Here is a 15,870-nt window from a genome sequence, read left to right on the forward strand (position 1 = left end):
GCCAATGTGATTGTCTGGATTTTTTTCTCATTTTGTCTCTCATAGTTGAGGTCTACCTATGATGCCAATTACAGGTCTCTCTCATCTTTTTAAGTGGGAGAACTTGCACAATTGGTGGCTGACTAAATACCGTATTTTTCGCTCCATAAGACGCACTTTTTTCCCCCCAAAAAAGGGGGGAAAATGTCGGTGCGTCTTATGGAGCGAATATAGAGCGGCCGGTCCGGTATTTCCACCGCCGCCGTGTCAGAATACCGGGCCGGCCGCTCAGCTCTGCAGTGGGACCTTACCTGTCCCTCTATCCAGAGGCGCGCTGTCTTCCCGGCTTCTGTAGTGTGCGTGACAGCCGGGTCCCAAGTGCGCATGCGGAAAAAGCAGTGCTCTTTGTGAATGGTAAGGCGGTACCTGGGACACATGACAGATTCCAGAAGCCGCCGGACCAATCACAAAGCGCAGCGCTTCTCGCGCATGCGCACTGGGCATCCGGCTGTCCGACGAGCGCCCACACTACAGAAGCTGGGAAGACAGCGCGCGGCTGGATAGAGGAACAGGTAAGATTAAAAAAAAAACTCTGCGGAAATAAGAGCGGGTACCTGTCAAATTCAGGTACCTGCTCCCCCTCCCTCCCCAAAGGTCAGCAGTCATCTCCTGTACTATCCGCAGTCTCTGGTCATCCCTGTACTGTCCGCAGTCTCTGGTCATCCCTGTGCTGTCCGCAGTCTCTGGTCATCCCTGTACTGTCCGCAGTCTCTGGTCATCTCCTCTACTATGTCTGCAGTCCATTAGTTCAGAATTTTTTTTTCCTGTTTTCTGCCTCTAAAACATAGGGTGCGTCTTATGGTCGGGTGCGTCTTATGGAGCGAAAAATACGGTACTTTTTTTCCCCACTGTATGTGCCTAAAAAGTCCCATTCCGATGGTCTTTGCTAGTCACCTCTTTTAATACAAGAAGATTATTTTGCTTGGCATTATATGCTATAATATTAAAGCGGTAAAAAACTGTTTAAAAAAAAAAAACTTCCCCCTGCAAGGCAAAGGCATACCAGCACATCATGAGGTAAGTACCTGAAAACGAAGACCTCCAGCCCAACCGGTGCAGAGTTTTCCATCTTCACCTGGTCTTCCTTCTGGATTCATGGGCTGCAGCTGCTTGAATGGCTGAGCTGCGATGATGTCACTCACAGGTAAGCCGTTCCCTCAGAGTGCGTGTGCTGTGATGCCACCGACTGCTGTCACTATAATATTTCCTAAGCGGTGCACATTTAGATATTCATTTTGCCTAGAGGTAAGCTTTATTATAAGCTTACCTGTAGGTAAAAATAAACAATGAGAATTTACTACTACTTTAAGTCTATGATCTACCAGAACACCCAGATCCAGATCCAGACCCTACCTGGAAATAAATATTTATTTTAATTAACACCTAGCAGGTAAAGAAATAACTCTAATGTGGAACAACTGCATATTATTTAGTAACATCTCAGATCTATCGCCACCTTTAATAAATCTTATACACACCATCTGTGTGGCTACACATTGGACAATAGCCCTTCACTGAAAAACAAATACAGTGCCATTCCCACAAATAATTGCTAGACTATATGACATAATGACCATGGAAAAAATCTTCCACACAATACATAATACAAAGAAAATCTTCAAATTAAAATAGAATCCTTGGTTTACATATAGGGCAGCACAGTGGCTAAATGGTTAGCACTTAAGCCTGGCAGTACTAGGGTCATCGGTTCGAATCCCAACCACAGCACCGCCTGCCTGGAGTTTGCATGTTCTCCCTGTGCCTGCGTGGGTTTCCTCCAGGTTTCCTCTCACACTCCAAAGACATGCTCGTAGGTTAATTGGATCCTGTCTAAATTGGCCCTAGTACGTGTATGCATGAATGTAAGTTAGGGACATTAGATTGTACACCCCTTGAGGGTTAGGGACTGATGTGAATGTACAATATATATGTAAAGCTCTACATAAATTGATGGCACTATATACAGTAAGTACCTGTAATAAATAAAAATAAAAAATAATAAATATAGGTTGCAACACAGACTAAATTTTAAATCTTCATGGTATATTATGGTTTGTCTTTTTTCGCTACACTAAATCTTTCACTCCAACATTGTTTTTCTATTCTTCAGTACAGGGCTTTTTTTCAGCAGGAACCTGGGGGAATGCAGTTCTGGCACTTCCAGCACTGGGTTTATGTAATGGTCAGGGGTACTGGGGTGTGCTGAAAGGTCTATTTATGCTGGATGATCTATTGTCACTGGAGGGGATCTATTTTTTTGCATGGGGGTATATTGTTGCTGGTGGGGGATATATTGTTGCTGGGGGTCAGTTGTTGCTGAGAGGGATCTACTGTTGAGGAAGATGTCATCTGTTGCTGGTTGTTATAGGGTCTATTAATGCTGGCTGCTGGGAGATTTGTTTGTTGCTGCAGGGGTGGTATTTTGTTGTGGAGGTCCATTGTTGCGGGGGGAGGGGTCTAAAAGGGGTGGTATTGGGAGGTGAGTAGGAGTGAAACCAAGGGAAGGTGCTCAGAGGTGCGTAGGGGATGGAGACAAAGGGCGAATTACAGGGGGGAGTTCTTGCACCTTTTCTCTGAGGAAAAAAGCCCTGCTTAAGTATCAAGTATATTGTGACAGGAGGTCAGGAAGAACTACGGGATGTATTCAAGATGGGAGATATATTTGTCCCAGGTTTATGCTCTACACTGACTGTTTTCCTGTTGTGCTGTGTGATGAGCCTGTGTGGCTCACTGTGGATAATTAGCTCAGGTGTAGTGCATTAAGGGCTCTGGGCTCTATAAAACTCCCAGGCTGCATAGTGAGATTGCTCCATCCTGGAACCAGTTGGCTGTGTAAGACATACTGGGGAGCAACCAAACCAACCTATGGTGAGAAACAATCTCTGTGATTTTGGAAGTGTGTGAACACCCTGGGTCTGAGCAGTGTTAGGCTGCATACAGACCGCTAGATAGGAAAGCTGTGTGTTGTAGTTAGTAGCCCAGTGTGGCCAGGCTTTATTTTCTGTTTTGTTTGTTTTGCTGGGTTTTTTTATGCACTGCGTGTTCACTGGACTTTGTAAATAAACGCACAAAACCTATTCACCAAGTACCTGCTGTCGTGCTGAGCCTCTGTTTATGGTGTTCTGACCCATCCAGGGGATCAAGCACAACCCGCTAGTGAGCTAAGCCCTCACAATATATGTACATTTGTCTCTTACAAAACTTGGTATTTATATATGCCCTATGTTTTTTGCAATATCTGACCTTAAAAAATGTATTGATATGATTATACATCACCTCTTATTTTGTTGTTTAAACTTTTACAAATAAAAGTTTGTAATAAAAAAAAAAAGGTTACCCAGATCATTGACTCCCCCAGTTGTACTCCTATGTATGATGCATGCATGTTTTTAGCGCCCAAGTGCATAACTTTACATTTATCAGGATTAAACCTAATTTTGCCACATATTTGCCCATAAAAACAGTGAATTGAGGTTTGCTTGTAAGTTGGATACATTCTGTAAGGACGTTATTTCACTGCATAGCTTGGTGTCATCTGTAAATATTGAAATTGTACTTTTAATCCCAAGCTCTATATCTTTTATAAACATTGTATATGAAAATATAAGGGTCCCAACACTGAACCTTGGGGTACACCACTAATATCTATAGACCAGGCCTCAAAATTTCCACTCGCCTGCTCGCATTTGGCAAGTGGAAATAACATGCCCCCTCTGCCTGTGTAGACAGACCCCAGAGCTCCATGTCCTGGTACTCTGTAGAATTCGTCCCTTCCATCTCACCATTGCCAGCTCTGCTCACGTTCCTCCGGTACATTTTACTCTCCCCTATAGCCTCCAGTGATTTGCCCTGTCTCGTCCTCCGCAACTCCACCTCTTCCCCTCCCACAGCCTTTCCAGCACTGCCAAGGGCTCTGCAGCTTTGGCTGTGTGGGCACTCCGTAAGGGATCAGAGTGCTCTCCCACAGGGACAACACAGCCAACATCTCCCTGCTGGGAATCAATTTCATTCCTGAGCCTAGCCTGCCTTTAGCCGGGACACACAGCTGCCAACTGGACGTGCAGCATGAGACAGGGAACCGGGGCAGTCAGCAGCGCCAGTGAATGGGACACTGGGCACTCCCCCCCCCCCCCCCCCCCAACTGGGGCTAGAGAGAGCTACACAGGTCAGGCAGGGGACAGCACTGCAGGCACACACAACATAGGAACAGATCAGGAGGTGGGAAGGATACAATGGGGTCAACAGTGAGGACACATCCTGGGACAGCAGATACAATATACAGCATCCTTCCCTATGGCACTAGATCACACATTCTATATATACACAAAACCCCAGCGCACAGGAAACACCTCCAAAACCAGAACCCAGGTATTAGATGCTGCTGTGCACAGGTGAAATAAACCAAGAAATGAAAAACAAAAAACAGCGCAAATTAACACCTTGCCTTAATCAATTTATAAACTTAAAAGTGAAAAAAACAATAATAAATAATGACCAAATCAAAAAATTTATAAATTATAACAAGAATAAGTCCTTTCTCCCCAAGCAAGTGGGGAACAAAATGTTAAAAAAAAACAAATGTCCAGACTAAGATAATGCTTCCACCATTCACCAGTGAAAAAAAACAATATCAGCTGCACTCACCAGATAAAGGTGAGTAATACACCTTTTAGGATGTATAGGGATCCTAAGCTTCCTGGACTCTTTTCCACCATGTAGGACTTGGGAAGGATTTCTTCCACTGGCTCCTGCCTTATCCTCTCTCCAAACTCCACAGCAGTGCAAGGGAAATAAATGTATAATAGTGTAATCCTGCTAATACTGATGTGTTGCTAAAAAAGTATTGCCAGACCACTCACATTTGTTAGATGAATAAACTGCCTCTTTTTATTGCCTCCATAGGCTCACATAAAATCCAGTATTCCCACACTGCATTGTAGAGACCTCACAGCCTGGTAAGCAAGGGATGACAGGATACAATCCAGAAAATTTGTCAAAATGGCTGCTTGGAACGCACTTCTCGGCGTGCGTTCCACTCCCCAGATATGACACGGAACGTCAGGAGTACTTATTCTTGTTATAATTTATTATTTATACATTTTTTGATTTGGTCATTATTTATATTATTATTGTTATTTCACTTTTAAGTTTATAAATTGATTAAGGCAAGGTGTTAATTTGCGCTGTTTTTTTTTTTCATTATTTAGATCACACATTCTGCCTAGGAGAGCTGATCCCATGCTATAGATCCATATATTGGAGCACAGTATAGCTGCAGAGCACCCCCCCCCCCCCCCCCACACACACACACTCTCTGATTCTTAACCTGCTCCAGAGATTACTTTGCTGCATTGTGGCAGAGAAATATTAGAGGGGCTCACCACTGGCTCCACCACAGTACTATCCTAAGTATTAAAGGCAATCGCAGAGTTACCTGGAGCCTCCTAAATTAACACTGCATCCTTTGTGCCATAGTTTCCGGTGTCTGGAGGGGGGGCTAGATAAGAGATCAGCGTTAAAGTGATCACCAATTCACACCCATGCTATCCGATTCTGCAAATCACATTGCATTTTCAGAACCAATTTTGTGGTATCGTTAACTTAACATACACACCTGCAGTGGTTCACATGAACGGCGTGACATTTTTATGCAGTGCTGGATATGGACAGAAACTGGAAAATTCCTCACCACATCAGTGTGAACCAGACCTAGGCCCGGTTCACACTGATGTAGTACATAATTCACGCTAATGCGATTTATGTGCATTTCCTGCACCACATCAAAATTGCACTCCATTCATGTGAACCACATAAAACATTTAACAGTGTAATTTTATGAGGGAGTGTTTGGTGCTGGAATTTGGGGCGGAGCAGGGTAGGGGTTGAGTGGGGCAACTGGTGACAAATAACTTTTAAGTTCTGGCTAGTAGCTCAGGAGTTGAAATTTTGAGCCCTGCCTTAGACCATTTTGAGTATGAATTATTAATCACTACTTTATGAATACGCAGAACTTAAGGATAAGTTCACCTTTCTTAAAAAAATTATAAATGCACATTTTTGCCGGTAAAAAAACGATGTGCATTTGTTTTTAAGGAGTCTGTAAATCATTGCACCCATGATCTGCAGATTTGCAGTGTCAGGTTCCTGCAGACTGCCAGTGTAGCGAAGGATGGGCAGGCAAGTTACACAATGTCAGGAAGAATCAATGAACTGAGAACTACAAGATGGCAACCACAAAGCCTGTTGGTACTTACAGCACATTAAGTCACAGAAACAAGAAAATGTAATACTGGTGCACAGAGATGTGTTATCCAGAATAAAAATAAACATTAATGGTCAAATGGCTGTAAGGGCCCTATGTAAGTCCTTTGAATGTTGAGGGGTCAGGTAGTGGCTGCCATCCTTTAGAGCAGTGGTTCTCAACCTTTCTAATGCCGCGACCCCTTAATACAGTTCCTCATGTTGTGGTGACCCCCAACCATAAAATTATTTTCGTTGCTATTTTGCAGTGGGAGGACTAGCGCCCCATCACTGATGTCAGTGGGATGAATAGTGTCCCATCGTTGGTATCAGTGGGATGAATAGTGCCCCATCGTTGGTGTCAGTGGGAGGAATAGTGCCCCATCGTTGATGTCAGTGGGAGGAATAGTGTCCCATCGTTGGTGTCAGTGGGAGGCATAGTGCCCCATCGTTGCTATCAGTGGGAGGAATAGTGCCCCATCGTTGGTATCAGTGGGAGGAATAGTGCCCCATCATTGGCATCAGTGGGAGGAATAGTGCTCCATCATTGGCGTCAGTGGGAGGAATAGTGCCCCATCATTGGCGTCAGTGGGAGGAATAGTGCCCCATCATTGGCGTCAGTGGGAGGAATAGTGCCTCATCATTGGCGTCAGTGGGAGGAATAGTGCCCCATCATTGGTGTCAGTGGGAGGAATAGTGCCCAATCATTGGTGTCAGTGGGAGGAATAGTGCCCCATCGTGGGTGTCAGTGGGAGGAATAGTGCCCCATCGTGGGTGTCGGTGGGAGGAATAGTGCCCCATCGTGGGTGTCAGTGGGAGGAATAGTGCCCCATCGTGGGTGTCAGTGGGAGGAATAGTGCCCCATCGTGGGTGTCAGTGGGAGGAATAGTGCCCCATCGTGGGTGTCAGTGGGAGGAATAGTGCCCCATCGTGGGTGTCAGTGGGAGGAATAGTGCCCCATCGTGGGTGTCATTGGGAGGAATAGTGCCTCATGATTGGTGTCAGTGGGAGGAATAGTGCCCCATCGTTGGTGTCAGTGGGAGGAATAGTGCCCCATCGTTGGTGTCAGTGGGAGGAATAGTGCCCCATCGTGGGTGTCAGTGGGAGGAATAGTGCCCCATCGTTGGTGTCAGTGGGAGGAATAGTGCCCCATCGTGGGTGTCGGAGGAATAGTGCCCCATCGTGGGTGTCATTGGGAGGAATAGTGCCCCATCGTGGGTGTCATTGGGAGGAATAGTGCCTCATCGTTGGTGTCAGTGGGAGGAATAGTGCCCCATCGTTGGTATCAGTGGGAGGACTAGTGCCCCATCGTTGGTGTCAGTGGGGGGAGGAATAGTGCCCCATCGTTGGTGTCAGTGGGGGGAGGAATAGTGCCCCATCGTTGGTGTCAGTGGGGGGAGGAATAGTGCCCCATCGTTGGTGTCAGTGGGGGGAGGAATAGTGCCCCATCGTTGGTGTCTGTGGGGGGAGGAATAGTGCCCCATCGTTGGTGTCTGTGGAGGGAGGAATAGTGCCCCATCGTTGGTGTCAGTGGGGGGAGGAATAGTGCCCCATCGTTGGTGTCAGTGGAGGGAGGAATAGTGCCCCATCGTTGGTATTAGTGACACAAATGATGGGGCACTATCCCTTCCACTGACACCAATGATACTTACCTTGCTGACTCCTGCTCCAGCCTGGGCTCGCTCTCTCCCTCTCCCATCTACAGCCTGCATACATGGCTGCAGCAGCAAAATTTGCACTTACCTGTCAGCTGTCTTCCTTCTCTGGCCTCTCTCTTCACTCGCTCCTGCAGCTCCCTCGATTTTCTTCGATCTCCGCGCGCTGCCGCTCGGCTCCTCCTCTCCAAGCTCCACCTCCTCGCCGGTGATTGGCCGCCTGTGTGCCTCTCCTGAGCTACAGTTCCGGTGGCCAATCAGCGGAGAGGAGGCGGAGCTGTTGAGTGATCCCGGAGGTGTGGCCAGGTTACAGGGGCAGCATATCATCCCGCCCACAGATCGCCTGAGACAGGAGCAGTGTCTCGGTTCCTAAGACCATCGTAAATATTTGTTTTCCGATGGTCTTAGGCGACCCCTGTAAAATGGTCGTTCGACCCCAAAGGGGTCGCGACCCCCAGGTTGAGAACCGCTGCTTTAGAGTGTTGTCAGCTCTAGATAACGACAGAGGAGGAAAAAGATGTAGGCGTCAGACAAGTGTAGTAGATTAGTAAACCATTTAAAGATACAAGATAAAAACACTCGTAGGAGTATTTGCAAATCCATGGGGAGCTGCTCCTAGGGAACCATGGAGGTGAAGATGGAAACCAGGCTGCTACACAGAGCAGGAGGCTCCACACCAACCAATGCGGAATGCACTGGTGGAAGAGACATCACTGGAAGAGTTGGATGGCTGGATCACAGAGATACACAAACTACGTGCTCCGAGCTTGTATAAATATATACACACACACATATTCTTTTTTTCTTTTTTTTTTTTCTTCAAAGCTTCTTATTGGTATTGGTTATTATCACCAATCCTTTTTTATTATATTACAATTATTATACTACAGCTTCCTTTTTAATGCTGTATTGTCTGCCTGCTCTATATGCAGAATGTACACAATTCCAGTGTCCCAGAATGGTTATGGGATAGAAGATCATTGATAGAGAGATACTGTATATGTATACATGTTTGTATTATGTGTGTATATATATATATATATATATATATATATATATATATATATATACACACACATAATACAAACATGTATACACACACACATTATATATATATATATATATATATATATATATATACACACAAATGTTGATCCATGTATGGGCACTCTGGCTGTACAGCAGTTAATCTATTGATCAACTTCTGTACAACCACCCTGTTGGGTTTTTCCCGAATGATTAGTGTCACTGGGTATAGCCAGCAACACTGATCAATGTGTTCTGACAGCGAGGGAGGCTTCCCTTCGTGAGAACACAATACTGGGAGTTATTTCCCCATCTACCTTAAATGTGTGGATGGGTGAATTGACACCTTTTTTTCCATTCAACCAGCTTGTTCAACGAAAAAATGTATAATGTATGGCCTGCCTTAGGCACAGGCTGGCACAGCCCCACCCCTCCAAGTGTTGAACCCTGTTACTTTAAAGGCTATCTTCACCTTTATAAAAATAACATATGCACATATTGTTGTAGTAAAAAAATGCTTTTTTTTCACATTAACCTGTAAAGTATTCCATCAGCAATCAGTGGATCACGGTGCAATGCCACGCTCCTACATACTCTTCCTTCAGCTTTCTGCCCATACAAAGGTACAATATTTTGGTTGCAGAGCTAGAGGAATTGTCAATGGACTATGTGTGCAGTGATTACTGTACATGTATTGCATTGAGAACTACAAGTATGTCTGCCATGATGGCAGATAGGACTTATAGTTAATTTATTCACAGCTCATCTCGCACAGCCACACTGATTTCAATATTGACAGCAGCTGTGGGAGAGAGGAACCCTTGCCTGCTGTGACCTGGGGGGATGCAGTTTTAGGGTGGGGACCCATTTGAACCATGTTACACCCTAAATATGGGCGTAACATGTAACATCCAAAATAAGGGTGTAACATGTACAGTAACATGATGAACATGATGCAAAAGATGGAGTTGGCCTTTAATGTCTACTGTTTACTCAGGCATTGCTATTTGACAGTTACATGACAAAGAATGGCAAGTGGAGATACTATTGAATAAACTCTACAATGACTTTTGTGGTTTGCGTCTGACTTTTGTGTTTGTGAAGCAGTTAGGATTGTTCTAAAATGTAATGTCTGAAATCTAAAATGGATCTTATGGAGAAGTTGTGTTTACATTTCTGTTTATTCCTGCTTCAGTCTGCTTTGTGCTTGGGTTAAAACATCATGTCCTACTCATCTGTCTATATAGTAGCTCATTGCATATAGTAGCTCAAAAACAAATCAGAATCACCTCATAATCTTGAGTTATGAGGAATGACAATAAACTTATTCTCCCTAGAGAAGAGACGCTTAACTGCTTCCTGTCCACCCTATAGCAGAAGTACTACTACAAAGCGGCACGGGTGTGTAAAATCATGTATAATCAGTGTGCTTACAGTGAATCACAAACACACAGCCCCACTGTAAAACACACACAGCATAGTTAACCCTTTAATCGCCCCACATGTTAACCCCTTCCTGCCCAGTGCCATTAGTAGTGTCAGTGCTTTTTATTTGCTCTGATCACTGTATTGGTGTCACTGGGGATGTTGGTGACACCAAGTCAGTTACCCCCAGTGTCAGAATGCCCGCCGCAGTCCCGCTATAAGTCACTGATCGCCGCCATTACTAGTAAAAATTAAAAAAAAAAAAAAGCCCAGTAAATATACTGCCATTTGTAAATGGTATAACTTTCACGTAAACCAATTAATTTACATGTATTGGAATTTTTTTTAGCAAAGACATGTAGAAGAATACAATTTGGCCTAAATTTATGACAAAATTAATTTTTTTTTATCTGGACATGTGTAATAGCAAAAAGTCAAAAATATTGTTTTTTTTTCTCGTAATTGTCGGTCTTTTTGTTATAGCGCAAAAAAGTTAAAAATGCATAGGCAATAAAATATCACTGAAATAAAGCTCTATTCATGGGGGGAAAAAAGGACGTAAATTTAATTTGGGTGCAGTGTTGTCAGTTAAAGTAACACAGTGATATAATGCAAAAAATGGCCTGGTCAGGAAGGAGGGTAAATCCTATGGAGGGCAAGTAGTTAAGAGGGGATATGATAACAATATACAAATCTTTGAATGGTGATTTTAGCTTTGGGAGAAAATGATTTAATCTTAGGTCTCTAAAAAAGACATGCAACCAGACAATGAAGTTGGATGAGAAATTATTTTATCTTAAAATGTGTAAGGGGTTCTTTACTGTCAGGACAGTAAGGATGTGGAACTCCTTTCCACAGTTGGTGGTGTCAATAGAAAATGAGGAAAAGTAAAAAAAAAAACTTTCACATATGTTTCTTGGCAAACACAACGTACAAGGATATGGAAAACAGTAGTCTCACACACACATGCACACACACACTGGATGGACCAGTGTCTTTATTCAGACTAACCAACTACTGTAATTAAAGCCTTTCAAATGCAATACATAATCTGAAATGTATTCTTTCTTTGACTTGATTGTGTGAGTCTGATGCCCATGTGCACTTTCCCTAAAACTGGTGCCTCCATTTCAGAACTGTTGGCTAAATAAATACAGATTATGTTATCCTTGTGCATGCTATTTTCTCTTCTAAATTATAAAGTGATGCTGAAAATTTTGGCACAATATAGAAAAAGACAATAAAATAACTTATCAATGGTAAATACATTCACTTTACTAATTAAGCACAACATATGGTATATTTACCCTGGCAATGAGTGCTGTTAAGTCTTTTATACCCTAGAGGGCAGTCTGAGCCCACTTCACCTCGAAATGGTGCAGATTTCTGTGTGCCAACATCTGTAAAACAGAAAAACATCATAGAAATTATACTAAAATAGTTAATATACCTTACTTGGCCCCCTTTCCCCCACTATTGTCTGCTATAGTTTAGTTCCAACAGCTCTGTAAAATTGCAATTCAAGTCTGAGGGAAGGGAAAAAAAGGGAGGGCAGTGAGGAAAGATGATATATACAAAAAACCATTCTGGGCTGTATTTCGTTCCCTCCTTTTTGTTTTCTTAAGCTTTGAGAGATTTTAATTATTATGCAAAATTTCAGCAGTTTATTTAGATTGTTAGGAAGAGAGTGATAAAATAAACAAAAGAGAGTTTCAAATTAGTGTTGAAGTTCTGTAACAAAACACAATTGTACCAAAACATTGGTTCAGACTCAAACTGCATCCCAAATTTATCCCAGGGGAACAATCTAGTATCAGCCCTTCCTTGGCCAAGATATACGTCTGGATGTACTGCAACTTAGTGGAGAAAGTATACTTGCAGGAGCATATTACACTATGTCACAACAAGCTCATTCTTAAGAAATAAAAAATTTTTAATAAAAAGTGAAATCATTTAACTAGTTAAAGTGTCTTTTTAGGGCAAAATAGACTAATGTTTAGTACATAGCTGCAAAACATACACATTTGCACACGTTGTTCCTTTGAAAACACTGCAAGAGCTGAGAAATACAGTTTGCTGCTATGAAAATCCAACTAGTGTCAGCACTGCCTACAAAACCCTGCCTGAGCCTAGGTTCACACTATTGCGGGCCATGTGGCATGCACTTGTGCAGGCACGGCAGCACATTCATTTGAATGGGCTGTTGTGCCCACGTTTCAAGCAGGAAAAAGGTGCTTGCACTGTTTTAAAAAAACGTAGCCACAGGGAAACCTCAATGGTCTTTTTGATATTCGGTTTTCCCTGTGGTTCCTGCACCAGCAAACACACTGCAGGTTGAGATGCATGGGAGTGCCATTCAGAATGAATGGCAGCCCCGCATGTCTCCTAAGAGCAGAAAGATTTAGGAGAGTGAATAGGTGTGATTCCTGCACCTGCACCCTGCAAGAAGTCTGAGAGCAAGTGTGAACCGAGCCTAAAACCTACCCCTTTCTGTCCAACTCTATATGCAATCACAGATTTCACACCCAGCAAAACAATGCTACTGCTTTAACTCCCAAGGGCCTGACCACACACTGGGGTCAATTTGCTAACGTTTATTACATAGGATGTTTGTGTCTTATAGAAAATATTTCACATGTTATTGAAAGTGTCAATTCACCATAGTTAAATTCTGCATTTGCAGTGAGTACTACAAATGTGGGAATTACCAGCGGTACATATTGTAATATTGCATTAAAGTAAATTCAGAGGACTCTGAACATAAAATAAGCTTATTCGCAGATGATAGGATCTTAATGATTACCAATCCTACCCAATCTCTAGCCAGAATTATGGAAATACTGACTTCCTACACTAACGTTTCATATTACAAACTCAATGTAAATAAATCCCAAATACTAAACTATACACACACAAAAACACCCAGAAATATCTCTCAAAAACATTTCCATTTATATGGAATGACCAATCAATTCCCTACCTTGGCATTAATCTAACAGCTTCCCCCTCACAATTGTACGACTTTAATTACAAAACTTTCCTCCAAACTCTTCCCAAAGAAATCCAAACACTCCGGACCTACGGTCTCTCCAAACTAAGTCGAGTCGCATCGCTAAAAATGTTTATACTTCCTAAAATATTATATATTTTTAGAACCCCACCCATACCGGTTCCCATGAAATTCTTTCATGCAGCCCAAAAACACTTCTCTCAATTCCTGTGGGAATCAAAAAGACCCAGATACACCAACAACTTTCTAATTTGACCATACAATAAAGGAGGAACAAGTCTACCACACTTACACACCTACTACATAGCCTTGTTACTCGATCAACTATACTATTGGTGGCACCCATCTAAAGAAAAATTGTGGACCGTCATTAAAGTTCAAAGATTCCATCCCACAACACCACAAGACCGCAGGCACACTTCATTCTATACCCATCTAACCATACACAAACCACCTTCAAATACCCTTACATCAAAGCATCCCTAGAAGCATGGTCATACATGAAAAATCATCCCTTAAGGGCCTATATACCTTTATGTCAAATATAAACCTCGCCAAATGGGAATCCACAGGTATAGTATCCCTATTGGACCTATACATTAACCACGAACTGGCTTCATTTCATTACCTTCAAAATAAATTCACACTTCCACAACAGGAAAGCTCTACCTATCACAGAATTGTTCATTGTCTTAAGAACACTAATATTCTGTACTCCACTACACTACCCATCCAAGCGTTTCAATTCTTGACTAAAAATAACTATCCAGGTAAAAGGCATATCCCTGTTTTACTCCCTCATTACCGCAGTGAAATTTGCACTAAGGACAACATCACTGACTAATTGGGAAATGCTATTATCCCAAACATTCACTGATCATATGTGGAACAGAGCCTTCCAAATAACCTATAAAGCATCTCACTGCACATCACACTGGGAATCGTACCTTAAACTCTTACACCATTGGTACCTAACTCCTGATCAACTAAACAAAATATATCCAAATTGTTCCCCACAATGCTGGAGACAATGTGGAGAACGAGGTACCCTTTTTACATAATCTGGCTGCGCAAATCAATTAGATCCTTCTGGAATAATATTTTTAATTTAATTTCAGAAATAACAAAGAACAAGGTGAAACTGAACCCCTCACTAGCTCTATTTCATATTGGGCTTGATAAAATTCCCCCCTGATTCACGTACCATTATTGTCCATATCCGATACGAAGCAAAAAATAACATTGCCAGACTATGGAAATCTCTAGACTCCCCATCTTTAACTAAAGTAATATTCGATTGAAACACCCAATATGGGCAGCACAGTGGCTAAATGGTTAGCACTTCCGCCTGGCAGTACCAGGGTCGTTGGTTTGAATCCCAGCCACGGCACCACCTGCCTGGAGTTTGCATGTTCTCCCTGTGACTGCGTGGGTTTCCTCCGGGTACTCCGGTTTCCTCCCACACTCCAAAGACATGCTGGTAGGTTAATTGGCTCCTGTCTAAATTGGCCCTAGTATGTGTATGTATGAATGTGAGTTAGGGACTTTAGATTGTACGCCCCTTGAGGGTTAGGGACTGATGTGAATGTACAATATATGTATGTAAAGCGCTGCGTAAATTGACGGCGCTATATAAGTACCTGAAATAAATATGAAATGGAGAGAAGATTCTCTCTCCAACACCAAATTTCATAAGGCATGGTCTCTATGGTCACTTAACCCCAACAGCACAATTTAAATTTGATAGATCTTATTTTATGGAGTAAATGTGATATTTAATGACTGGAATAGTTAAACTATTACTACATCTTTCCCCACCTCCCATCATCTCCCTTCCTACCCAATTCTCTTCCCCCCTCTCCCAACTTCCCCTTACCCCCTCCTCTGGTTCCTACAGAACTGATTTTAAGGCATATTGTCCCACCTTCTATTCCTACCTAGGGGACCTCCACAATACTCAAAATGTTGCCTTATCTTCTGTATTTATCCTTATATGCATAAGAGGGAACCAGATACATTTTTTTTTTCGTTCTTCTGTATTATTTACAGGAAATTTTCAATTACAAAAAGTTGAAATAAAGTCAATTCACAAAAACAAAACAATACATTTGTCAGTTATCTTGTGGTCTAGCCATTTGCTTTTTTAACAAATGTGTAAAATAAGAGTTCAAACATTTAGCAGCTGTATTACTACCCCTGTTAAATGTGACAGTCCCAGCTCAGAAATGCTGTTTATCAGGGATCTACCTCAAAACTACCAAAAATCACCACCAAAAGAGCATGCTACTAAAATGCCACTATTCCAGCAACTCTAGGTGTCTCCGACACTGACAGGGTGAAGCAGTTTTTAGGAGATATTAGGAGATAGTGTAATGTTTATTATACCTAATCTTCATCTGACATACAATATAGGGGAGATCGTGTTCCAGTGTTCACTTATCTAGCAGTAGAGGTTGAAAGGCCTGGTGTGGAATG

At 42.6% G+C, this 15,870-nt stretch overlaps 1 protein-coding gene across 6 annotated transcripts in view; it reads right to left on the minus strand.

The window, feature by feature from the left end:
- The window catches only part of LOC149459085 (latent-transforming growth factor beta-binding protein 3-like), a 999,560-nt gene that overhangs the window by 745,554 nt on the left and 238,136 nt on the right, over window positions 1-15,870 (minus strand). For all 6 annotated transcript variants that reach the window (XM_089681663.1, XM_089681666.1, XM_089681665.1 and 3 more), the window contains exon 5: window positions 11,693-11,785. In XM_089681663.1, coding sequence (XP_089537789.1) covers window positions 11,693-11,785 — 93 coding nt within the window. The remainder of the gene's footprint in view (window positions 1-11,692; window positions 11,786-15,870) is intronic.

The sequence above is a fragment of the Staurois parvus genome, unplaced genomic scaffold (assembly GCF_062004578.1).
Source record: "Staurois parvus isolate SC_StPar_1 unplaced genomic scaffold, SC_StPar_1.0 ptg000275l, whole genome shotgun sequence".
NCBI classification, from domain to species: Eukaryota; Metazoa; Chordata; class Amphibia; order Anura; family Ranidae; genus Staurois; species Staurois parvus.